Source organism: Theobroma cacao, chromosome 4 (genome assembly GCF_000208745.1).
Source record: "Theobroma cacao cultivar B97-61/B2 chromosome 4, Criollo_cocoa_genome_V2, whole genome shotgun sequence".
Taxonomy (NCBI): Eukaryota; Viridiplantae; Streptophyta; class Magnoliopsida; order Malvales; family Malvaceae; genus Theobroma; species Theobroma cacao.
Genome location: NC_030853.1, coordinates 30,895,041 through 30,920,659, shown reverse-complemented (window position 1 = coordinate 30,920,659; position 25,619 = coordinate 30,895,041). Strand labels below are relative to the sequence as shown.

The 25,619-nt window shown below is 36.1% G+C and overlaps 7 protein-coding genes across 13 annotated transcripts; 5 read left to right on the top strand and 2 right to left on the bottom strand.

The window, feature by feature from the left end:
• LOC18603571 (eukaryotic translation initiation factor 3 subunit J) lies at positions 89-4,407 on the top strand. The gene is made up of 7 exons (XM_007035627.2): positions 89-220; positions 341-396; positions 1,081-1,196; positions 2,115-2,251; positions 2,560-2,707; positions 2,791-2,947; positions 3,923-4,407. The coding sequence occupies exons 2-7, from the start codon at positions 384-386 to the stop codon at positions 4,012-4,014; spliced, it is 663 nt and encodes a 220-aa protein (XP_007035689.1). The 5' UTR covers positions 89-220; positions 341-383; the 3' UTR covers positions 4,015-4,407.
• On the top strand, positions 5,087-5,995 carry LOC18603570 (major allergen Pru ar 1). Its single transcript, XM_007035626.2, has 2 exons — positions 5,087-5,390; positions 5,476-5,995. The coding sequence occupies exons 1-2, from the start codon at positions 5,096-5,098 to the stop codon at positions 5,772-5,774; spliced, it is 594 nt and encodes a 197-aa protein (XP_007035688.2). The 5' UTR covers positions 5,087-5,095; the 3' UTR covers positions 5,775-5,995.
• On the top strand, positions 6,472-7,361 carry LOC18603569 (pathogenesis-related protein STH-21). Its single transcript, XM_007035625.2, has 2 exons — positions 6,472-6,819; positions 6,893-7,361. The coding sequence occupies exons 1-2, from the start codon at positions 6,636-6,638 to the stop codon at positions 7,189-7,191; spliced, it is 483 nt and encodes a 160-aa protein (XP_007035687.1). The 5' UTR covers positions 6,472-6,635; the 3' UTR covers positions 7,192-7,361.
• Positions 7,935-8,764, top strand: LOC18603568 (major allergen Pru ar 1). Its single transcript, XM_007035624.2, has 2 exons — positions 7,935-8,162; positions 8,257-8,764. Exons 1-2 carry the CDS (start codon positions 7,979-7,981, stop codon positions 8,553-8,555), a joined length of 483 nt encoding a protein of 160 aa, XP_007035686.2. The 5' UTR covers positions 7,935-7,978; the 3' UTR covers positions 8,556-8,764.
• LOC18603567 (extensin) lies at positions 10,302-11,875 on the top strand. The gene is made up of 3 exons (XM_007035623.2): positions 10,302-10,528; positions 10,607-10,691; positions 10,780-11,875. Exons 1-3 carry the CDS (start codon positions 10,352-10,354, stop codon positions 11,583-11,585), a joined length of 1,068 nt encoding a protein of 355 aa, XP_007035685.2. The 5' UTR covers positions 10,302-10,351; the 3' UTR covers positions 11,586-11,875.
• Positions 12,119-18,346, bottom strand: LOC18603566 (WD repeat-containing protein 43). Of its 4 annotated transcripts, none has more exons than XM_018120289.1 (14): positions 18,192-18,344; positions 17,674-17,766; positions 17,413-17,556; positions 17,197-17,312; positions 16,565-16,719; positions 16,121-16,209; positions 15,455-15,989; positions 14,748-14,915; positions 14,098-14,252; positions 13,903-13,982; positions 13,393-13,504; positions 13,001-13,075; positions 12,738-12,918; positions 12,119-12,506 (listed from the first exon to the last, which is right to left on the bottom strand). In XM_018120289.1, exons 1-13 carry the CDS (start codon positions 18,192-18,194, stop codon positions 12,757-12,759), a joined length of 1,887 nt encoding a protein of 628 aa, XP_017975778.1. In that variant the 5' UTR covers positions 18,195-18,344; the 3' UTR covers positions 12,119-12,506; positions 12,738-12,756. The 4 variants fall into 4 exon arrangements, with proteins under 4 accessions (XP_017975778.1, XP_017975779.1, XP_007035680.2 ...); XM_018120290.1 differs by having other exon boundaries at positions 12,119-12,474; XM_007035618.2 differs by having other exon boundaries at positions 18,224-18,344.
• On the bottom strand, positions 19,020-24,227 carry LOC18603565 (probable polygalacturonase). 4 transcript variants are annotated; one of them, XM_018120360.1, is made up of 7 exons: positions 24,210-24,227; positions 22,859-22,958; positions 21,485-21,802; positions 21,196-21,316; positions 20,926-21,100; positions 20,749-20,819; positions 19,020-20,133 (listed from the first exon to the last, which is right to left on the bottom strand). In XM_018120360.1, the coding sequence occupies exons 2-7, from the start codon at positions 22,868-22,870 to the stop codon at positions 19,466-19,468; spliced, it is 1,365 nt and encodes a 454-aa protein (XP_017975849.1). In that variant the 5' UTR covers positions 22,871-22,958; positions 24,210-24,227; the 3' UTR covers positions 19,020-19,465. The 4 variants fall into 4 exon arrangements, with proteins under 4 accessions (XP_017975849.1, XP_017975848.1, XP_017975846.1 ...); XM_018120359.1 differs by lacking the exon at positions 24,210-24,227 and adding an exon at positions 23,236-23,350; XM_018120357.1 differs by lacking the exons at positions 22,859-22,958; positions 24,210-24,227 and adding an exon at positions 22,101-22,193.

Sequence of the window (25,619 nt, the reverse complement as noted above, 5' to 3'; positions counted from 1 at the left end):
AATATCGGAACGGGCCAATTGAAGGCCCAAGAATCTAGTTGGACTTCGAGTCCAGTACTACTCAACAAAAGAAATGCCCTGGAAAACAAAATTAAAGTATAAAAACCCTAAAATTTTTCATCTTCCTTAAAGTTGGTGCTTTGGCGTTTGAACCGAGCACTAAAGGAAGAAACCCCGAGCTCAGATTAACATCAAACCCTAAACCTTAATTATTCTCAAGGCAAGTGATTTCTTCATGGGTTTCTTGTTAATTTTTCTTTTCCTTTTTTTAATTTTTTCTCAAATTTTTAATCTAAAGGAATGACTTTTGTTTGTTTGTTTCAATTTTGGGGGTGTTCAGGATTGTTCTTCGATTCGTGGAATTTCGATAAGTTGAAAAGTAGATGGAGGACTGGGGTAATGTTGTTCGATAAAAATTTGATTACTTATTTGTTGTTTTAGTTGGGGTCGGATTGATAAGTGATTTTTTTTTTTTAAATCTGTTTTATTGTGTATAAACTTGCATTTGGAGGCTTTGTTTTTAACAAGAGCTTAAAATTACTTGGTTTAATTGAAAGTTGGGATTATTTTTTGTTTTTTTGCTGTCGTTTTTATGGGGTTTGGATGTTTCAAAAGCTGACTACTTTCAGTAAGGGTTTAGTGGGAAATCGGTTATGGTGTTGCCATTTGGAAAGGAGTAGATTACGGAGAAATTAAGTGTGTTTTTCTAACCTACTTGTGGTGTAAAGAATGGTACTTTTGGCAAAACATGCTGGGAAGCTAGACTGGGCTTCGGTTGCAGGGATCCGTATGTGCTCATGCTCAAATTTAGCTTGAGCCATTACCTGACAGTATCCCCATAGTCTTGTTTAGGAGGTTTAAAGTGTAAAGAAGAGGCTCACATTACGTTAAAGGAGCTTCAATTCCCTTTATCTTTCATCTGTTTTTAAGTTGTGAACAAGCACTGGAACTTTGGTCTGTTTTAGGATTTTAGATCCTTAATTGAAGAACCTATCACATAATGTCCTTTATTTTCGATCTGCTATTTGTCCTCTTTTCATTTTTTGTCATCTCTCATGAAGACGTGTGATATTGTTGCAGAGGATGAGGTTCCACCAATTTTTTCAAAGGAGCAACCTAAAACCAAATGGGATGATGAGGACGTTGATGATGATATTGTGAAGGAATCATGGGAGGATGAAGATGAACCTCCTCAGGTATGATGATTTTATGTTAACTTGGTAGTAGTTTAGTTTACAAATTTATTACTGTCTGGGCTCTTCAATGACTATCGATATTTATTCTGCTTTTAAAAATCTATACAATAAAATCTGTGGAAAATGGCGATCTCACTAAGAAATTTTTACCACCTAAAAAATAAGCTAGAAGATCTGGTTACAAGTGTCAAGTGTTGGTGTATGTGTCACTTAGTGTAATTTTGAAAGTTATTGCTCTTTCCAGTTAAAAGAAATAATATCCTGAATTTGCTTTTGATGTGTATCCTAGGGGATTGTTAGATGGATAAATAATAGTATAAATAGTAGTATCAAATTTTCTTTTCTGGATGGTTGGGATGGTGTTGCAAACTGTGTTAAGATGAACATCATCTTGATGTCATAAGAATTTCTTGTCAGGGCGCATTACTATCCTGCATTCATCAGTTAAGCTATTTGATGGATGATTTAGAGTGATGGGACTCGTAGGACAAAAACCTGCCCTCAATTCTTACCATTTGGAGCTAGAAACAAGTAGATGGAGTGTTATCTAGAGCTGTTATATTGTCTTCTAAACTTGTATCACTTTGACTGCTGGCTCAACAATTGCTTGGAGGCTAATTAGAGTGTCACCTGTAACATGGTTAAATATCTTTCCCACTGAATAAACCAACAGAGAAGAAGTAAGAACAATATTAACATGTACATAGACAGAATAATAGTGTTTTCATAGAAGATCTGCTGTTGTTTTAAAGTCATTAGCAAAAATATCTTATCACATATTTAAGTTGTTACTTAGCTATTTTCTATGGACATTCTGTACAAAGAATGTTATCATACACAAGGTATTTGTGTTAATATCTGATAATAGAGTAAGACTATATGCTTGTGTTAATGCGTTGTTTCCTTAATTGGTATCAGGAGCCTGTAGTAAAAGCTCCTGAAGAGAAGGCCCCCAAAAAACCTGAATCAAAAGCTACTGTAAAGAAAGAGAAAACTGCTGAAGTAGCTAAGGAAGAGCCCCTTGATCCCGTGGCCGAGAAGCTTCGCCAACAAAGGTAGAAATTTAGTTTTTTTTTTTTTTTTGCTTCTAAACTTCCTTGGTCATTTAGAGTGGGTGTTACTGCATAATAAAATTGCTACAACTTAACTTGGCTCACCTCTCTTTAGAACTAAATCTTTGTAGTTCATTTTGAAATTAACTGAAGCCATATTGTTTTTCTCCACCCATCTACATGCTTGGATCTCAAAATTGCTAAGGCACCTCGTTTTACTTGCATATGTCTCCACAATTGATATTTTTCTAATACTTCAATGTTTTTTGTCGTTAAGACACCACATTCTGACCATTTGCTTTCTCTATTAGGCTTGTGGAAGAAGCTGATTACAGGTCCACTGCGGAACTTTTTGCCAAGAAAGGTGATGACAAGACTCTTGATAATTTTATTCCCAAATCTGAAAGTGACTTTGCAGAATATGCTGAGCTTATTTCTCATAAGCTTCTCCCATATGAGGTGCGATTAATCATCGTTCTTTTCCTGTCCTGGTTCTAGATTGAGAAAGTTCTTACGTTACCCAAATACATTCTTTGATGCAGAAAAGTTACCATTATATTGGACTACTCAAGGCAGTGATGAGACTATCAATAACGTCTTTGAAAGCAGCTGATGCCAAAGATATTGCATCTTCAATCACAGCAATTGCAAATGAAAAGCTAAAAGCAGAGAAAGAAGCCACAAGTAAAAAGAAGACAGGTAAAATATTTGCAGTTTTTCATTATTGAGTCCCATGTTATGAACTCAGTCAAAAGAAAGAAAAAGAAAACTAGAAACATATGGTGCTTCAATTTTTCACTTAATTGAGAATTTTAAATTAATTGTGTTAAGAAAATGGCATCCACTCTATTTTCTAAGGAAGAGCATATTGACTATAATTAAGTACTCACATATGTACTTGAGCATTATGCTTATAGCAAGAGTGAATAATATAATGATTATAGCAAGATATAATTACCACTCCCCACATAATTTAAAGGAGGGCAACTTTTAATGTTGTTAAAGTTCCTCCAGATGATAGCAATGACCCTCTCCAGCCCACAAAAGATATTCTAGAAGGTTATAGGTGTAGAGCCTGTAAATCCTTATTCCTTGAAACCCCTAGGCTTAGGCTGTTAAGTTTGCTTTACGCATCCCGAGAGGTTAGGTAGACATTTGAAGGTTCCTTATATGGCCTTGGTTTACTTTGGATTTGAGATCTGAAACAGCTCTGGGGCATTAAATAAGAAGAAGATTTGTCAAAAAGAAGAAGAAGAAGAAGAAGATTAAGAGACATAGTTCTTTATCTTCTCTTCTTTATTTTCCACTTCTGTTTCAGATATACACTTGATGGTGAGCCAATCTTTCACGCTTTAAATGGTCATCTATCACACTTTGGCCAACCCCTCTCTGAAGTAACCATTAAATTTAATCCTAAGCTTAAAGTCCATTAAACCCTTTCTGATGTATCACGCACCTCCTTTTGCAAAGGTGTTAGTAAGAAATAACTCCACAACACCTGTATTTTTGAAGGTGCATGGAGCCCCAATTAATTTTAATATAAAGAAAAGCTGTGTTTGACTAACTCAACTTTTTAACAACCTGTTATGATTAGATAGTTTCTGAATTCATGTTATGCTTGTAATCACATGTAAATACTGTGATTCTCCAACTGCTTTTGGACTTTTTTTTCAGGTGGCAAGAAAAAACAGCTCCATGTTGATAAACCAGATGATGATTTGGTTGTTAATGCTTATGATGATGTGGATGACTATGACTTCATGTGATTCATTTGGGCAAAATGCCACCTTGTTCTAGTGTTTGCAATAGGATCCTGTGTTTATGGCAGCGGCAATGTAGAGGTGGATCCTGCGGCTCTTTTTTTCTCTTTTTCTTTTTCCAATTCTTGGAGAATTTAGTTGTCTGGTGAACAGCCATAAAATGGAGGATAGTGTTACGTTTACATGAACCATTAGATCGAACTTCAGAAGCAAAGTCTTCTAGATGGTTTTGGGCGGTTGCAGTGTGTTACCATTTAAAGATTCAAATGATGTTTTCCTTAATATGTTGAGAACCGTAATCTATTGTAAGAATATACAACTATACTATTTGTTTGTGCATTATGAGAACTAGTTTTTGCATGATTAAATAAAATTCTGATGAAATATTGTTCTGGAATACGCCGATGCTTAGCTAATGGAAAATAGAATGGGGTTTCTTTCCTTTCCAAATGAAAAAGGACAGATTATTGCCGGCTGTTATGATATTCAACAAGTCACTGGCTTAAAAGTATTATTCAAACTTGAATGAAAGAAGCTGAATCCAATAACCAGCAATCTAGTGGGATGGTTGATTTAAGCTGACATAGTTTTGCCAAAAGATACTGGGAAATATAATCGGATTCCTGAGAGCATGATTGGTATATACTACATCTCCAGGGAATGCTCCATTAAATAGGATAAAGAAATGGGCATATTGTTACTAGCATACTCTGTCTGTGTTAAATCTTGCATAAAATTTTCTTGTTAGACAAACAAATCTCCATAGAAATTTTCAAATGCTATCACCCCTTTTTTGAGTTTGACTATGATTTCTCCATAAAGTGAATGATTAAATGCTTTGGATTCGTTAAGTTTGTGGAAAAGGTTCTTGCATTTGTCTTCATTACAAATGTTTTGGATCATTGATTCTGCAACTTAGTAATTGGTGTTTGTAGCAATGAATATACTCAGTCCCTAATAAAGACATGAGCAACTTTCTGACTCTCTAGAGGCTGATTTTGGGTCCATCAGGAAAGATCCATACTTTTGTTCTTTGCATTTGTACTAGCATAAATTTCCAGGCCCTTGGAAACTCAACCTTGAAACAATGTCAGGGATAAGCATTGTTCGATTTGAACCTATAAATACACCCTCCTTCACCAGTGTCACTCACCACTACAAGTTTCAGAGCAACTTCTACCACCATATAGAGCTAGCCATGGGTGTCACAACTTACAGCGATGAGTACACTTCCCCAATCCCACCTGCCAGGCTGTTCAAAGCCTTGATTGTTGACTCTCACAATCTCATCCCAAAGCTTATGCCATTGGCTGTTCAGAGCATTGAAATCACTGAAGGTGATGGAGGAGCAGGAAGCATCAGGCAGATCAACTTTGCTGAAGGTAAGCCAAGAGGGTCCAAGTAATTTTTTTTCCAGAATGAATATCAACGTCCTGTTGGCCTTATATTAACATAACTACTATGCAGGTAGCCAAGTTAAGTGCATCAGGAACAGGATCGAAGAGCTCGATGAAAAGAATTGTTCATACAAATACAGTCTGATTGAAGGCGACGGGTTGATGGACAAACTGGAGAAAATTACGTACGATGTTAAGTTTGAGCCGACAGCAGATGGGGGCAGCAAGAACAAGATGACAAGCACTTACTACACCAAGGGTGATTTCGTGCTTACCGAAGAGGAGATTAAGACTGGCAAGGAAAAGGCCTTGGCTATGTACAAAGTTGTGGAAGGCTATCTCATTCAGAACCCTGATGCTTTTGCTTAATCAAATTAAAGTACTCTGATAAAAATTTCTTTTGCAAATGATAATCGAAGGGGTTTTTTCTCCATGTTTGCTTTGTTACAGCACTCCAGCTTTTTAGCTTTGGGTCTGGCTATGATTGCCTTAATAAGGATCTACCTGATGTGGGTTTGGCTTGCAATGTTTCATCCTTCAATGTACAGGAGGACATTTATACTTGTCCCTCTTTTTTATTGGATTCTCTAATCTCCTGCTTTAAGTTATCAGTCAAATCATTATCATTAGAGGTATTTATTGAATTTATGACTTCTCAATTAAATTATTTTTAATTAATAAATAATAAATTTATCTAATAACAACTAAGTCAATCAAATTCACATTATCAATACAAATTAATTTTATAAAATATAATTTTAATAGAACTTACCTTATTTCGTAATACTTTATATATTTTCACATCACTAAAATTATTTCTCGATGAACCGTTAATATTAATTTTTAATACCTTAATATAAAAATATTATAAATGTAATAAAATTAAATTTTATAAACAAAAATCAATAATAATAAAAATAACTTGGATAATTCTATCTTTAATTTTTCATGCTTTTATTAGTCAACAATTTTTGAGTCTATTCCAGCAGGATTAACTTGTCTTAAACTCTTAATAAAAGTAAAAATAAAACAGTGCAAACCAAAGGTAAAGACTCTTGTACTAGTCCTGAAGCTGAATCATTACATACTTTGAATATAGACTTTTAGAAGCTTCGTGCCAAACCCCACCACCAACTTTTCATTGACAAACAGGTCTAGCAACCCTTCATTGACATTAAAATCTGACTCCATTTCTCTTCTTCTCCCAATCTTATCACAGCACAGAGAAAAATGGGTGTTACTAAGATCACTCAAACGTTCCGATCCCAGGTGACTCCTGCCAGGATGTTCAAGGCCTTGATCCTTGACTCTCACAACCTCGGCCCCAAGCTCATGTTTTCATCTATCAAAAGCATTGAATTCATTGAAGGGGAAGGAGATGCTGGTAGCATCAAGCAGATCAACTTCACTGAAGGTAAGTGCCCAATTCTGATACGATTGTCATCCTCAAAAATTCTGGGTTCTGATCATTGATTTATATATTGCAGCTAGCCCTTTTAAATATGTGAAACATCGAATTGATGAGCTCGACAAGGAGAAATTCATGTGCAAGTATACTTTGATCGAAGGTGATGCGTTGACTGACAAACTCGAGTCTATCAGTTACGAGGTCAAATTTGAAGCTTATGGCTATGGAGGTTGTATCTGTAAGATGACTAGTGAATACAAGGCGAAGGAAGGTATCGAGATCAAAGAACAAGATATTGAGTTTGGAAAGGATAGAGCTATTGGCATGTATGAAGTTATAGAAGCATACCTTATGGCTCATCCTCATGCTTATACTTAAAGATATGCAATTTAATTGTTGGAAAGCTTTAAAGATATGCAATTATATATTGTAATTTTGGCAATAAATCAGAATTTTGATTGTTTTTGTAATTTAATGTAATTATGGAAATTTGTGATTTTGGAGAGACTTTTTGTTTTTGTATATCATAATCCATAGTTTATATGTAATGGGTCTTTTCATAAATAGCCAGTAAGTGTGACAATAGAACCAAGTAGTTAAGGCAAAAAGCAAAATTTGGGCAATTTCAATAGAATATTGATTGTTATGAGATGCAGAAATGTGTAACGGTTTGTTTGATTAATTCGATCATCAGTTTTTAATAAAATTTTTATCATTGAAATCAATGAAATGATAATCAATTAATTTAATCGATTGATATAAAAATTTAAAACAATTTAAAGTCATTCCAAATGACTTCAATAAATCTAATGTAAACTCAATATTTTGATGAAATATGAAAATTTAATGCTGTAGCTGCTGATCAGCCGAAAACCAGTGGGGTTTTTCATGCCCGAGATTACTTAAAAAGTAGCTGGCCATGTTTGAGTCCAAGATGGTGTTTCTTGGTCAAGTATTTCAGCCTTTTGTCCAGAAGCATTAAGCTTATACCTTTCAATGTTCCTCAGCCCGCAAAGATTGAAGTCTTTTGAAATCAAATGTAATTACCTTGCAATTTCTTGCTTTGAAATACATTGTTGAAAATGGATTGTTACCAAACCTACCATGTTTATATACTGCAAAGCAATCTATCCCGTTTCTGCATCTCCTACCTTGTTGCTAAACCATGGGTGTCACAAGTTTTACTCAAGAATTCACTTGCCCAATTGCAGCAGCTCGCGTGTTTAAGGCCTTGATCATAGAGTCCAACACTTTGATCCCCAAACTCCTGCCCCAGTTCATCGAGAGTGTGGATGTAATCCAAGGAGATGGTGGAGCTGGAAGCATTGAGCAAGTCAACTTCACTGAAGGTAATTAATTTTGTCACGTATCATGCAAGAACTACTGATCTCATAACAAAAACTTAAACCAAATTTCTTATAATTTAGTCTTGGCCCATCGCAGCCAGCCATTTCAAAAATGTTAAGCATCGGATTGATGAACTCGACAAAGAAAACCTTATGTGCAAGTACACCATGATCGAGGGAGATGCTCTGGGTGATAAACTTGAATGTATTGCATACGAGGTCAAGTTCGAAACCATAAGCGATGGAGGTTGCATCTGTAAGATGACGAGCAACTACCACACACTGGGGGAGTTTGAGATAAAAGAGGAGGAAATTAAGGCAGGCAAGGACAAAGCAATGGGGATATACAAAGTTGTGGAAGCCTATCTTTTGGAGAACCCTACTGTTTATGCTTAATTCCTTGCTGCTATCATATGCTTTTACAATTAGCTTCTTTGTTCTTCTCTATTCATGATTCTATTGGGTCCTGATTTGCCCCTTTGATTTTTATCCTGGGAAAATATATTTGATTTTGCTTTCTTTTGTAACAGCCAATAAGAAATTATCAGTCTGTGAAACCAATAAAATATAAACAAGTAAATCGCATTTGATCATATTTGCTTATAGTTTTAAAAATTTTCAAGTGTCGAGTTTATTTTTAATTTCGTTGTGTAGTGGTTTATATCTGCGAGAAAACAATATAAAACTGAGAACCTTATTGTTTGAGTGGCTTCCTTTCATTTTCACACATTTGGCCCTCTCTAGATGCCATGAATAGCATAGCCAAACTAGGGAAGCAATGCGGGCATGCCCTGGCCAGCCTGTATATTCTCCCACAAAGCGATTTGCCTCACAGAAAACAAATAGCATGTCAATTTCACAATCACTCTTTTAAAACATATACATCCAATTCAATAAAAGAAAAAGCACCCCTGGCCCCTCCCTCTTTTAACTTTCCCAGCTGCTTCAATCATATGAGAATTACTCACATTAGACTGAAGCTACACATTCCTCCACCTATAGTCAAAAGAAAAACCTCAAAATTGTCTGATCAATTTGATTCTAGACCTTTATGATGTTTCCAAATTTGAGTTGTTTCTAAACCTGAAGTCATTTCTGTCCCCCCCAACTCCAAGGCATTCACTTGAAAATGTTTGTTTCCAATTTCTATCAGATTGGTTTTTGTTATTCTATCAGGTTTTCTCACTTCTTGTTTGAGAATTCAATGAATGAAAGTATCCTATGTCTCATTATTCCTTCAGAAAGAGAAGTACTACTTAAACAGGTTCTCTGCTAAACCAGTCAATGTGGGTTTAGTTAGATGATTGAGCAGCAAAATCTAAAGCAGACATTTGGCAGGTATTGGCTGGTCAAGAGTTAATCAAGATGGTCCGTCTCCATCCTTTGGAAAAGTCCTAAAATGCTGGCCGGGATCAAAATCCCACAGCATCAAGCAATTCTATGCTGGATTCCCTAGTTGTGTTGACAGCGTAAAATCTTGGGAAACTGCAAATTCACATTGCTAGTAGTAACTCAACTCATTCCCTGTTAAGACAAATACTTCAAAAATGAAGAGATTTTGACCCAAGTTTAATCCCTCCTTTGTCAAAATGAAAACCTAGCTAAGATAGTTCAAGTGTGAATTTAATGTTTGTCATCAAATAAACTTTATCAGCTAAAGCTCTTGGGGGCACATCTAGACTCGTAGAGAGGAATCTGGGCCTTCAATCTCCATCAGCCTTTATGGCAAAAGTGAAAGGCACGCAGGCTTCTGCCAAACAACAATATTTTTCCTGTCATTTTTATCTGCCATAAGTGATATTTTACTTCTGACAAAAGGATTCCTTGAGGGTGGATATCCACACACCTAAGAAAAGCTACTTTTAATCGTGTTGATTGACTAGATGAAGCCCATGCATATGCAACTGATCTCTATCATCATCTCTTCAAACACTTTAAATTCTTTTCTATGGTCGGTTTTGGATATCCAAAACAGCACATACATAATTCAATTATGGATGGCCATCCGAATTGCTAAAAGCAAATTCCCTTTGGCTCAAACATTTCAAGGGTCCATGCTGACTCTTTTACCTGAACCCACATCCCTTCTCCTCTTTCCCCTTTAAGATTTGATAATGACCCCTTGAAGCCTAACATAGCTGCAAACACTCCCCTTCCCCCTCTCACCCCAAGAAGAAAAAGAGATTCCTTGCATGCCCCACATCTTTTGCCTTTCAAATATTCCTTACTCGTGTACAAATGAAATTCACCTATTGATTCTTCGTTCATACTCTCTCCTCCGCCATCTCCATCTCTCATACAAAACCATAATCTGCTCCAGGTTTCTCCATTTCCCCCTCCTCCTTGGCCTCATGGTGCCAGAGTTAGAGGTAAGGTTTTATTAGTGTTCTGCATCAACTAGTACATTGCAACATCTCAACTAACTAGCCTTTTCTCATCAAATGTAGAAAGCTAGAGTCACCGAGATACAAGTCCGGATGGACTGCAATGGTTGTGTACAGAAGATTAGGAAGGCGCTGCATGGTATTCAAGGTAATTGGCAATCAAGGGTTGCATACATTCTGTTTCTAGCCATTTCTTAAATCCTGATTTTTTGAGTTAATTCATGTTTTTCCCACAGGTATATATGAAGTTTACCCTGATATTACTCAACAGAAATTGACAGTAATAGGCTGGGCAGATCCAGAAAGAATAGTCAAGGCAATTAGAAAAACTAGGAAGGTTGCAACGATCTGTTCCCATTCAGAACCAACTGAAGCTGCTGTACAGCCAACAGAACAACCGCCTGAAGGCGGTCCACCAGCTCCAGAGGCAGTAAATCCTCCCCCATCAGAAGCTCCACCAGCTGAAGCTGCTCCGCAACCTCAATCACAACCTGAGGCAGCCCCACCTGCAGAGCCACCAAAAGACCAACCGCCACCAGAGAATCCACAACCAGAGCCAGCACGAGCACCAGCAGCTGCTACTGATGCCAATGCCAGCGGCCAGCAGCCACCCCAACCTTCTGGACCAAAAGATGTCGGAGATGTTCATGTAATATGCCAACACCCGCCTGATTGCGGACATAGATATGGCTATGTTCACAGCTACGGAGGGCCCTGGAGCAGACAGTACCCCAACAACAAAGGCAATTTCTATCCTGAGCCACTAAGCAGACACCCCAATAGCCAAGTTTTCCACCATGAACCACCTCAACCTGCCTTCGTAACTCACAGCTACAACACCTACAAGCCATCACCATACGTAACGGAATATGAGTATGTCCATTCACCACCACGGTCCACGCATTACAGTAGGATTGATCATTACAACGAGGACTATCACAATAATTACATCAGTGGCAGCAGTAGTAGCAGCAGCCATGGCAATGGAAATATTACATCAATGTTCAGCGATGAAAATCCCAACGCTTGTAGAATCATGTAGATAGTTCTAGCGATGAAGAGATGAAAAGGGGCTCCTTCGTTTGCCTCTGAGAGGGAGAAAGTTAATAAAGAATAATTTATGAAGAACCATAGAATCTTGAAGCGGCAATGGTTTCCTAAGAGCATGTGCAAGAAAAAAAGGAAAAAAAAAACCTTCAAATGTTGAGGGAGGTATAGATTCTATGCTTGTAAGTGCTGGTAGAATCGATTCTGCAATCCACTTCTGAGAGAGCTATTTTTTGCTATCAGGGTCATTTCTTGTAGAAGGAATGTGCTAAAGATGTTGTCATATTCTATAATTCTACACAATCAAACTTCTCTGCCGGCCAACCATCCAATTTTGAAAAACATGAACTCTATATTTGTTTCATCATACTTTATCGGAGTTCGACCGAACATATTCAATCACTGAATTTAATTATATTCTCATTTAATTAAATTTATCATTTATAAACCTTTGACATACCAAATGTATTTAATTATGTTCTCGATAAACTATATTCTCAAACAGCTGTAATTGATCTGTGCGAAAAATAACCAGCAAAAAACAAGGATGCAAAGATTCATTAAAAGGAAAACAAAAACAAAATTTTAATACTAGAACAAATTTATTTGTATTAAGAAACAATGAGAGGGCTAATTATAACCTATATTTCTAAGGAACAAAGAACAGGATCAATATAAACAGGGAAAAATGGGCCGCACAAAATTGTGGACGACAGCTATGGCAGGACCAGATACATGGACAGCCATACCATGTCACTCTTGGGAGTAACCATATTAGCAGCACCAGAAAAAAACCCGAACTCGAACAGACTGATACGGGGTTGAAGGTTGAAGGCCAGCAGTCCAACACACGTTAAGAGTCAGCCCCTTTGTTTTCAATCCATCTGAAAAAGGGCACTGTTCAGCACTTTTTGATCTGTGATATATAGAGAAATATGTCATAGGCCCCCAACACGTAGACATCTATGAGACATGAAACAATTAAATCAGGCAGCACAGAAAATGTAGTGTAGGGCAAGACTAGAAAGTACCAATAACTCGAAACATAAGTTGGTTTCTTTTCGACAGCATTGTGCTATTAACAACCTAAAATAAGTGATTCTGCTCAAGAGAACCCTTTGGTAACAAAACATGGTATTATTATTACCTCTTGCAATGAAAAGCAGTTAATTATCATCGTCGCTACTTAGTTGGGATTCATCATCTTCTTCCCTGTAAATGACTTCATCCACATCATCTTCATCTTCATCTTCATCTTCATCTTCACTTTCATCCATTTGGTGATCACTTGTGGAGAGTCGACTTTTGCTCTGAGCTGCCTTGTCAATCTGTATTGAGGACATAAGGAATGCAATCAAATACGGACGGCAAATATTTATTTAATCAAAGTAAAGACATTAAGTTACCAACCTGCGCTGTTACAAGTTGTAATCGTCCAGATAATTGTAGCAAAGGCTGAATAGCCAACCCTCTGGATCTAGTAGTCTGGAAAAAAGACATTATGAATCATCATAAATGCAATTACTATAATGATCTGATTTTTCTTTAAGATATAATCAAAAGGCTAAATTTCCAACAGAATGAGTGAGATCTATGGCAGCATCAACACAAGAAGCATGATTCTAAATTCACTCAATAACATTTGTTGAACCACCTATGACATTAAGTTACCAACAAGGGGAAGAAAGTTCCTTTGGCATTTTAAGCAACTAATAAATCTCACCTTCGACAGAAGCTTAAGCTAAATGAAGATAAAAGCATGCGCATTAGAAACAAATAGAAAATTCTTTCACAAAATTTACCTTCAATAAGGAATTAAGCATAGGAGCTAGGGATTCTTGAGACATGATATGAGGACCGTGATTCACCAATACACTATATATCCAAGGAAGAACATACTTTTCACTATTTGACCTGTTTAAGACAATAAAAGAGTGAATTTGCAAGCATAACATGTGTATAGCTATTATCTTGCCAGCAGAAGTGAAAGACTGTTCAATAAAATGAAACGAACTTGCTATATAGCACAAAAACTCACCCTAGTTGTCTAGCATATCAAACAATGAAGCTTCATACATGCGTTAAGCTTAAGTTAAGATACTAAAAGTGATATTTTAAAGTGTCAATCGATTAGATTTCAGATAAAGAATATCAATTAAATCAATAGACTGGAATTTACTCCTATGAAATTTGTCTCCATATGGAAGATAGCCTACCAATCCATGTGTTCAACTAATTAACTGATTTTAATTATTTATTGGCATATAAGACGTGAGAAGGTAAAATGCAAGTAAAGAAGAGTAAGAGCAAACCTTGATTGCCACAATCCCACCAAGTTTTCCAGCAACTTGTGAGCATCACTGGGCACCATAGATGAAACAACTGCTCTCATCTGATATACAATATATAAATTAGCTGATACAAAATAAAATCTTACTTCAAAAAAAATGGAGACCATTTGGAATCATAAACATTGATTTTGTGTTCTCGGTCGACAGAAAACAAACCTTCTTTGGTGGGACATTAGCTTCAAGATTAATACCATCAAATATCATAGAATCAAGTGAAGAGTTGGATGTAAGATCATCAAGTATTCGTAGCGTTCTTAGCCGATCCTCCATGCAAAGTGCTTTGGAGTCAGCTTCTACTTGGATCATGTCACCTGCACAGGCCGATATAAACAAATGAATAGGACCAAGCAAGAGGTATCATCAAAATACTGGTGGCACTAATATTAAAAAGAAAAGGTAGCTGCAAATGCAACATGCACAAACAATGCCAAGAAATCTAACAAGACAAATTCATATTGCTTCCATCCATTCTTTATTTCAATTTGTTTTGCATTGGGAAAATTGATGATTTTCTACTCCCAAACTGCCTATGCAGCGTAAATTTCCACCCTTAATGGCAGATTTGCAAGATTAAAGTAAACCCAGTATACTCCAGTTGCCATAGCAACCATTTTTAGGACATTCACAAGCATATTTAGACTAACTATTAACTAAGGCAAACTACCAAGGAATTGCAGGATTACCTATAGTATAAGTATTCTTCAACATATAGAGAGAGCTTTTAACCTTAAAAACAGTTGAAAGAACTAATACAACTAATTAAAGATTTTGCACAAGACACATAAAAATCTGAATGCTAAATCTACCTTTTCCATCCAATAACTTCGCTTGATTCCCATGGCGAATGGAATCAACCATTACATCGTCAGCATCAACACTCAAACTTCTATATCTTTCCTTTTCCCCATGAAGACCAAAAATCTTGGGGATTGGAAGTATGGCATCCTCAGCATGTGCACGATCCAATGCAATTGCTATTAAATAATAAAATAAGCAATTAGTACCAAATTGGACAAATTTAAAATATGGTGGTCCTAGATATGGACTCATAAGCATCAAATCCAAATTGAATAGCAACAACAAATTAAAATTAGAAGTCTGCTGTCCAAAGAAAACTATAAAAAGGAGTGCAGGTAATCTACTACAAGAAATTAGAAACAAAAGAAGAAAACATAAACAAAAATAAAAGGCTAATAGAGAATCTTTATGGGAATTGAAGACTACATCAAAGCAACCAACCAGGCTGGCATAAGAGCATTACCATCTTAGCATTTTCAACAAATAGAGATGAGGATAACTATAATGTTCAACTTGCTGAATTATAGAAATCAATAACAAACAATTTTTGATAAACTTTTAAGTCCAAAAATTTTGACTCGAGGGGCTGTCTGAGAAAACAGAGTTCACAACATTAAAGCAGTATAACTTCCACAAATGTAAATAAAACATGCAGCTTTTGAACCCTATTATAAGGTTGTCATTCAGCAAAGTTACGAATTATAATTATATGTACCTCTATTCTGTGAATCCAGCCCTTTCTTGGATTTGTTAAGGGACTGACTCATTGGTAAAAGGACTCCATCCTGAGAGCAACTCAACAATATATCAGTGCCATAATGCACCACGATTTTCTGAAATGATGGCTTTACCAACAAACCTTGGGCAAGAAATGCATTTACGGATGCTGGCTCGGCAATGCCTTGCAATTTTGCAGCAAATATTGTAGGTAATGCACCTTTGTAAGTTTTAGAGAAACCGGCTTCCAAAGATAATGAAACTTTTGTAGGCTTGGCATTGCGTAATTTCTCAACATCCTGACCATACCAAAAATAACAAACACCAGTTTCTGAAATGGCAAAAACATAGAGATCCCCGTCATTAACACATCTACTATCTATGAAGACTGCAGGGTGTTCCATTGCTAAAACACAACTAGCTGACTGCTTTTTGCTTCCATCTGTTCTCCATACAGCAATATATCTTTCACCAAGAGCAGATGATAGTATAAGCTTTCCATCTTCAGTAAATATCATGCACCGAACAGATCCCTATGAAGTTATAGAAATCAACTGGTTAACTAACAGCAGAAAGAGAAGGAAGACAACTAGATTCAGTAGATATATCCACTTAAATTGATAAAGGCATCATTGCAAAAGCAATAGAAACTGAAAACACTCACAGGATGGCCAGTAAACTTTTGTATCTTTTTGTGATTAGAACAATCAAAAGTCCTCAACTGTGCAGCTGCAGTCACTAACATCTTTCCATCTAAAAGAAGGGTCCAAGTACAAGTGATAGCATCAGCAAAAAGAAGCAAATACCAAAACCTAGAAGAAGAATGATTTCAATCTGACATGTGCAAGAGAAACTCCCACATGCTATCTCATATTGTTTTTCACATTCAATGTTTAGGAATATACAGATAACGTTGCTTTCATGTAGTACAGTGCCATTATCATTCTCAAACCACTAATATATGTTTCATAAACTAAAGCATAAATGCATGGTAAAACAAATACCAGAATCGAAGACAGTCCATTTCTAGATGATGAATTCAGTACAAAGTGTCAAATAAAGTATAAATCAAAATCAGAGTACCAAGAATGCTGGTAAAAACATCTACCTGATGAGACAGCCATAGAGGATATTGACTTTGTAGAAGCTCTGAACTTCCCCAATAAGTTTCCAGTCAGTGAATCGATTTTACAAACCATCCCATCAGCACCAGCACTGTAAATGCAAGAGCCATTTGTAGAAAATGCAATGGCACTGACACCTCTGTGAATTATTATAAGAGAAAATGAGAAGAGACAACAAAACTAAGCAATTTAGATCCAGACGTAATGGTAAATGCATCCATCTAAATCATCATGAGCTCATTAAAATACATTCAGTAGCTTCATTAGTTCTTCAGAGTGCAAAATGTAGCTCATTAAAATACATTCAGTATCTTCATAAGTTCTTCAGAGTGCATAATGTCTATCTAAAAACTGAGCAATTAAAAATCCACATTTTTTAATGGGATCTCATCAACAGAGGTGACAATTCAGAATTGTTTCATATTTGCATACAGCAATTAAGGAAATTCAACTACTATTCGCAGAGACTTTATTCTGTAACAGATTTCCATCAAGAACAGCTTTGTCATCTCCATATAATTGCATTATCTAAAATAAAAGGCAAGACCTATGTATTTTCTTTGGGATTCAAAGGAAATTTAGGGCATTAAAAATGAATTTATCAGCATGAACGCACCCAGGATGGCAATCACTAACTCTCCACTTCAACTGACCAGCAGACACATCAAGTGCTAAGAGATCACCACTTCCCGTTCCCAAGATTAGCAAAGAACTTGCAAGCTTCCTTTTCTTCTGCAATAATTAACAGTTTTTGTCCAAAAACTTCATCATAGAAAATTCCAGTCAATTAAATTCTGCAAAAATGTTTTATTAAAATGTGTAAGGGGCAAACCTTTTTGTCAAAAGACAACCACTTCATACATTTGTAATCAATCGAAAGATGCCCTCTTTCTGCCTTAGGATATATGTTTGTTGCCTCACTTGACACGAAGTCTGCAAATTCAGTTTGAATTTGACCCTTCAAAGTGTCCCAAATCTATAAGTCAAAAAAAAAAAAAAAGCAGCACTGTTATTCACATATAACCATAAAAAGCAACCACCTGTTCTTGAAATTGTCATTAAGCAATTGCAAACTGGGAATGATTTTAGCTACCTTAATTCGACCATCTCCAGAACTAATAGCAAAGTAGTCCAAAGAAGGACTAAATGCTGTCAAGATATCTCTAATATTCGACGATCCCATAACCTAAAATAGCCGAAGATAAACTACATCAGCATAAGCAAAAATACAAGCTTCTGAATTCCAAGCACAAAAGAGAGAAAACTCAGAATCGCAAAGCTTTAGCTCAAGACATAACCAAAGAGAAAGATAAAGAAAACCCAGATAAGAAATTAACTGAAAAAACAAATTCATGGATTAAAATTCAGATTATTTTCCCTAAAGCTGAACCATCCTACCCCGCCCCCGCCCCAAACATAACACAAAAGTGGTGCTTTTTCAAGCTCAGTTTCAAACAAAAGTTTCTCACAGTTGAAGTAAATGAGAAGCTTAAAAAAGGGTAGAAAAAAGAACAATTAGCTCAGAAGAAACGTAGAAACTTCAGTTGTTAAAAAAAGGCTTTAACTGCTAATAACAAAGAGCTCTGTATTGTTCTGTTAGGTTTAAACTACCATTTTCCCAAGAAGAAAAGAAAAAATGAGACCTGCCCGACAAGAGATGGCAGCTAAGGCGCCAGAAATGGCAAAATGTAAAGAGGAAGGGAGAGGTTGAGAAAGAATGGAAGCTGCCGGTAGAGAGAGAAAGGTGGCGGTCTCGGCTTAGGGCGATTTTTGAGTTTTGTTTTAAGGCTGGGCTGTTTTGGATTGGGTCAGTAGCCCTTTTAGAGGCATATTGGGCTTCGCCCAATTTTTTGTAACCCAATAAGAACCCCAATTGACAATTATTTTTATTCTATTTTTCAATTAATTTAATACAATAAAATTATTAAAACAGACATAATACATAAAAAAAATCCTAAACTATTTTGAAAAATTCAATAAACTCTTATTCCTTTATTACGTTTAATTAAACTCTTATTCTTTTATTACATTTAATTAAACTCTTATTCTTTTATTACATTTAATTAAACTCTTATGAATAAAGATTAATTCATTGTCAAAATAATTATTAAATAAAATTTATATCATATAAAGGTTATTAAGAAATTTTCTTTTTTGGTGAGTTTCTTTTAAATATTTTCTTTGATCAGGACAGGGTAGAAAATGATCAAAGTTAAAGTTGAATGAAATGAAAATAAGAAAAAAAAAGATTTGTTCTTTTTATAATGCACATGTATTACTTCTAAGATCAAACTTTTAGGCCAGAGATATGTTACAGACAAGACAGGTATTTGTCTTTTGTCTGGTCTAAGCAAAGGCATCCTATGCAATTGGAACTTGCATATTTCTCTTCTCTTCACTAGCAAAATCAATGGCAAAAGTGAAGGAAAACTTTCCAAATCAAAGACTAATAAAAGACTTTATTCAATCAAAATTACCCCTTTGAATATCTCTTTATCTACCATTTTCATTCAGCAATTCAATCCCAAAATGATATAAAATGATTTTACAATGAGATTGAACCTTGGACCATAGCTATAAACATTAAGGAAAAGAAGGAAAGAATTCAATAGACAGCAATACTAAAAATAACCCCAAGGACCCTTTTTTGAGCTTTTGTACCCACCACTACCAAAAATTTCCTTACACAAGAATGAAGAAATGAAGCTGTACAAACAATCTGCAGGTTGTGAACATGCCAAAATGCGGAATGGGGAAGGGATGAAGAAACAGGTATCCTAGACATGTGTCTTATTGGAAAGAATCTGATTACCTACTCTGGAGACGATAAATGGTAGAAATTTTTCCGGGAATTTATATGTTTTTCTAGAAGGAAGGGAATGGTATCATAAGACCGCGGCTCTACCATTAGGCTTCAGGAGGGAAACGCATGATGAAGAAGTATTTGAATTCTCCAGGTCGGGACATGGTTTGGGGAAGACTGACTCTGAAAAGCCAGAAACATATGAACATACCCAAGAGGTGGAAGAGGCAGAATTGATTGATAAGGAGATATTGGATAGGCATATAGAAGTAAAGGGGGATTCTCGGATTCCTGTGAAGTTCCCTGCAACAGTGATGTTTGTGCCAATAATGTTCTGCAAGGTGATTTTCTGCAGTACTGGGAAAGCATCAGGATCATATTTGTCATCTGGATGGGATCCATAGTGACCAATAGCACCAAAAGCCATATGAACGTTTAACAGGTCAACATCTGATATAATGATATCTTCAATATAACCACCCCTACCCCTGGTTGTTCTAAACTCAATACCACTTAATGAGTTGTATAGGTGGGCCTGCTCCACTTGGATGTCAGAAATGCCACCAGACATTTCACTACCGAAGGCAAGAGAAGAGCCTGAGGATGACTGAAGGTTGACCCTTCTGATGTGGACATTTGTGGTAGGTCTGCCATAAGTAATGCCATACTCATCCCAGCCACTCTTGAGGGCAATTGCATCATGGCCCATACTAATGTTGCAGTCCTCAATGCAAACATTATCGGAAGAATCTGAAAGGAGAATGTGAAGAATGATTCATGAATTTGATCCATCACAACCATCTTTAAACACAATGAAAGATGAAGATTGCACCTAACACTGGAACTATAAAACAGAATTCTGTTTAAAAGAGGTGATGACGTTTGGAAAATGGGAGATATAATCCAGCTCCACCTAGAAAGTTGGATGTAAATGCTGGAGTGAATGCTTCAAAAGTTTATATTTTTTATAAAATATTAGCAAATTTACAAGACCCAAATTTCTGTTGTATGAATATGGCCACTCACTAGTAACATACAATTTGTTCCTTATTAACTTTTTATGATATGTTTGACTGATAAATGAAATTAACCAACCCCAATAGTTACCATTTTGTCAAGTAAGATAATGTGATAAAGAAAGATTTAACCACTTGTAGCAATCTCCCAGTGAACCACTTACAAAAGGGAGTTAAATCTTTTTCTTAAGATAAATATCTATAAAAGCACAGAACAAAAATGAAAAGTAAAAGCAGGTATTCTAATTTGTAAGTATGGCTGTGAAGGCAACTAGACCATAATCAAAGATGTTAAATAAACAACTTAGGGTCTCAATACGAACAGAATCAGATATTAGCCATCACAAACCTGGAACAATGCCAACAGTAAACGGTGATGCTGGAGGAGCATAGACTGATATGTTATGAATGTGTACATTGCTGCATAAAGTCCAAGTACATATGAGTTTGACTTTCTCTATTTGTTGACAGATCAAACAGAAGTTCAAAGACTGAGCATAGCAATCAGAAGGTATTGAAAACAAACCTGCAATAGACTGGATGTATATTATATGCAGGGGCATTGAGAAACGTAATGTTTGAAACAAGTATATAATCAGATGACACAAATTCCACAAGCTGAGGGCGGCTATAGTTTAAAGAATGAGACGTGAACCATTCCCACCAAACTGAGCCCTGCCCATCTATGGTTCCATTATCACCTAGAGCAACATGCAAGTGTGAGTTTATCTAAGACTCAACCAAGATTGTAATGAAGAGACAGTGAAAGAATGAGCAAAAATAAAGGTAATCTTACCAGTTATTACCACATCACGTAACATATACCCATTTACCAAACTTCGATATCTTCCTCCGGGAAGTTCAATTCCTCGACCATATGAGGGCAAGGGTTCAACAATATCCCAGTGAGATGGATCCTTGACAAGCAAGAAAAGCAGATGTGAAAGGAAATCAAAGGCTAAAAAATGGCTCCTAATAATGTGTATTAGTTCTATCGAAACAATGCGTGCCTCAAAATAAGAGAAAAACAAAAAGACATTGGGAAATTGGGTAAAACATAAGACAGAGCCAAAAAAAAAAAATACCTGAGATCCAAGAATGACAGCACCTTTTTCCAAGAATAGAGTGAGATGGCTGGTAAGATTGAAACTTCCGGTAAGCCATCTTCCCGGTGGCACATAAAGCTGGGCGCCACCCTTGTCAGCAAATGACTTAAGATAGAAAATGGCATTTTGAAAAGCAATGGTATTCAAAGTTTTGCCATCTCCAACAGCACCAAATTCCAAGATGGATACACTATGTGGTCTTGGGTCCAATGTCAGCTTATGGTTACACTGTCCATTGCTCTCTTCTCCATTAACTTTGATTGCATTGCACAATGCCAGCAGCAAGAGCAATGCCACCTGCGACACAATGGAAAACAAAAAGGCAACCAGTTGATACTCCGGAGAAAAAAAAATTGTACCTTTGCAAATCCCCAATGACGATAGATTATTTTTAGAAGACAAAGAGAAATATAAAACAATAAACAAAGATCAAGAATTTCACATCAAGGATACAAGACAAGCACAAAGAGAATCAAACCCCTACTAGCTTAAAGCTTGAGAACATATCAATCTGATAAGTAGCAGAGAGTATCAAAGAACTATGGTACAAACATCTCAAAAAGAATACAAATGCTAGCAGCACAAATAGCTGTACCTTGTAATGCAGTAATGCCAAAAAGGGGAAGCTACTAGCCGGCATTTCTAAACAAAGAAAAGACATAAACTTTGGACATATTATACAAATACAATGAACCATCCTTATTCAAATGATGAGTGATTGTAGCAAATAAATTAAGAAAGAATCCAAACAAATCAAGTTAATTAAGGAAGCAAATGACCAAAGTTTATTATTTGACTAAAATAGAGGAATTACCAAGAAAGCAAGCATTAAGGCAACCATAAATTGCAAAAACTAATAAGCCATCTTAAATGTCAATGTAAAAGAATGACCTTATAACTCCAAAAGCAAAGAAGATGGAAAAGTTGAAAGTTTTAGAATCCAATGAAACCAAAAGTCTGCTCAGAAAGGGGGCAGTAAATGAACTAAAATCCCACAAACCAAACAGACAGAATATCAAACAACAAGAAGGAAAATGGAAGCATCAAAATCACTCAAAACAAAGTGAGTACGGAAAAATTCAGAAGAAACATATATATATATATATATATATATATATATATATATATATATATATATATGCATGTATAAGTTGAATTGCCACCACTGATGATGAGAAAACCCAGTTAACAGAAAAATCCCAGAAAAGTACTTAGTTCTTATTCTTCAAAAACACTTTCAACAAACCCAGATAATCATCAAAGCTTCAATTCTTTTTGATTTGGCAATCCAAAAGAAAGAGAACAGAAAGCAAAAGAGAAAATCAAATCCCCAGTTAAACGAAACGTACTTACTGGCATCTTCATATGTCAAAGGCCTCAGCAACAGTGACCAGAAAGACAAAGTAGTGAAGAAGAAAAGCTGATATGCTGAAACACTTAACAAAGAAACGAACTGCAAAAACGAAAGAAAAAAAAAAAGAAGGAAGGAGAAAGAAGAAGAAGAAAGGAACCACCGCAAAAATAGGGCAGCTTTCTGTAAGTATGTGAATTATGAGCATTAATTATATATAAAAGACACAAATTTTGGTTTTTTTTTATTATTTGGACACAAAATAATACTTTTACACGGTTAAGTAAAATGTGACAGCTTTTCATGCACATAAACATGAGCAGTACAAAGAGAATAATTGGAATAAATTAGCATTAAAATGCCACTAATCAGTAATTACCCCCTTAAGTAAATATGATTAATAACGTCTCTCGCCGACAAATTTGTTTGAAACGGCCCTCCCCCACTCCAGTGAACCGTACAGTAATCAGAGTCTTACAGAAAGGAATAAAAAAAAAAAGAGTAAATAAGAAAAGAGCAGCTGTGTTTCCTTACATTCGTTAAGAATTGATTAGTGAGAGAAACATAACTGTGGTGGGAAGTGATAAAGTGACATGGATTGGTAGATTTAAGATTTGCTTTCAGACAGGAGTTAAGTTGAGAGGTGGATTTTGTCAGTATGTTGGGAGATGAAGACCCAGTTTGACACGTAAGAGGTAGGATGGAAAGAGGGTGGAAGATAGGGTGAGGAAGAGGGATGAAGGGGGAATAAAATAAGGGAAGAGGGTGCTTGGGGCATTGAGACCGCATGTGGGTTGACAGGGCAGAGAGGGAAGAAGTGGGACCCATGTTCAATCATGGCGAAGATGCTAGCCTGGCGTCAATCACTTGACAGAACATAACACAACACAACAGAAAGAGAGAGAGAGAGACTAAGGAAAAAAAAACGCCATTTTCGAGCGTCAGTCATGCTGTGATTTGGGTCCAGGTTTTCGCCAATCGGACCAACTCTTCAATGACATGTCACAGCTTTGATTTCCACCAAAGAAACTGTGCTCAATCTGTGTATATTGTGTAGAAATCCAGGTTCCAACTTCAAAAAATTCTACATTTTTCCAGGGTAATCGTTCATTTATGTATACTAGTTTGAGTGCCTGGAGAATCTACTCGAGTTCTGAAGAGGACTGAAGTTTATAAAACAGGGGACAATTCCCATGTTACTCTTGTTCAAAAAATGAACCATAGGTACATCTAGGAGACTAGGACCAAGCATGTCATTAATGTTCAAATAAAATTCAGTTAATTAAGATATTTTTATATGCATTGACTGCAATAATTGAATTGAGATTTTCCCAAAATGGCATTATACTCAACTTGCTATTTATGTTCAACTCCCCGTCTGTCAAATGAGACATGCTGAATCAGCTAGTGGCATGTGTGGTTCATTCTGTGGAGAAGAAACCCATTGTTTTCTGCTGCCATTTTTCAAGTACTATATCTGCAATAGGAATGGAAATTACAGATCGTCATTGATCTTTCTTAACTGTGAGCTTTCAATGCCATTGAATGGAAACAGACAAACCAATGTACACCCCTTTATGATCAGAGTGCGGAATATGGTTTTTCAGCATAGAAAATGAGGGATTTTTCTCCTTCGGGGGCACATAGGGTAGAATCAAATTCACTGGGGCAGTCATGAAGCAGAGAAATTGGCAATGGCTAGAGAAAGGGAAGAGATCTTTATTAACCCTTGGAAAATCATTGTTTTGGGGGCTAGCTTTTTGTTTTGGTTGTCGGTTGATGGTTGTTCCTTTGGATACTTCTGCTCTGCCACCACTTTTTCTGCATTGCCCCCACTGTGCAGCCTGGATTTGGACAACTTTAAAATACTACTATTTTTTTAATTGTTTCACCTAAAGTTTCTTCTGAACTGATTATAAAACAAAAACAACAGTAATAATAAGTATTAGCAGACAACTTCTCTTACTTGTCATTCATCTTTCAGCTAAATTTGTGCGGAAGCAAACCTCTGTTGGCGTACTGGTGGATCATCAGAAGGCAAGGGGAATTTTTGGAGGACCATAAAGAATGTAGGAGGCAATGTGAATGAGCCAAAGGGTTCCTTGGGGTTAAGGGAGAGTTCTGAAAGCAGCAATCTTCAAAAAGTCAATGAAAAAAAAGAGTAGACTCATTGAAATTACGGCACCAACGGAAAAAAGGTCTAGCATTGTTTGGGGAAAAAATTATTGAAACATTCTTTGTCTGATCTTGATCCCTTACTTAAGGTGAGAGGCAGCATAATCTAAGCCAAGAATTCTTAAGCCTGTTGGAAGTTGGAACAGCACCGGGCTCGTTTTGAGACAGCTATAAACGAAAGTGACTTAAGCTGGATGCTGAGGATACGAAACCTGAAACTATTCACAGCTGTTGCAAACTGTTCTTAAACACTCTTTTTTTAACATCATGAGATTACCATAATTTCAAAGAGAAATATACATGAATCAGATCCAAAGACTCCAATGTTACACCAAGTTATTTAAAAGAAGTAGATAAGATATTTTAAATTCAAATCAGGATAGATAGAGAAATTTTAAAAAATTGTGAATTCTGCATTCTAAAATAAATTAATTTTTTAAGACAAAGATAATGACATAATGATAAAGTAACATTAAAGTGAATCTAACTTAAACTTAACTCACGTCAACACCTCTAGAGGAGAGGCAGGTGAAAATGTCAAGTCTAACACTTTAAAGAAAATAAGCAAAATGTAATTAAATAAGATAA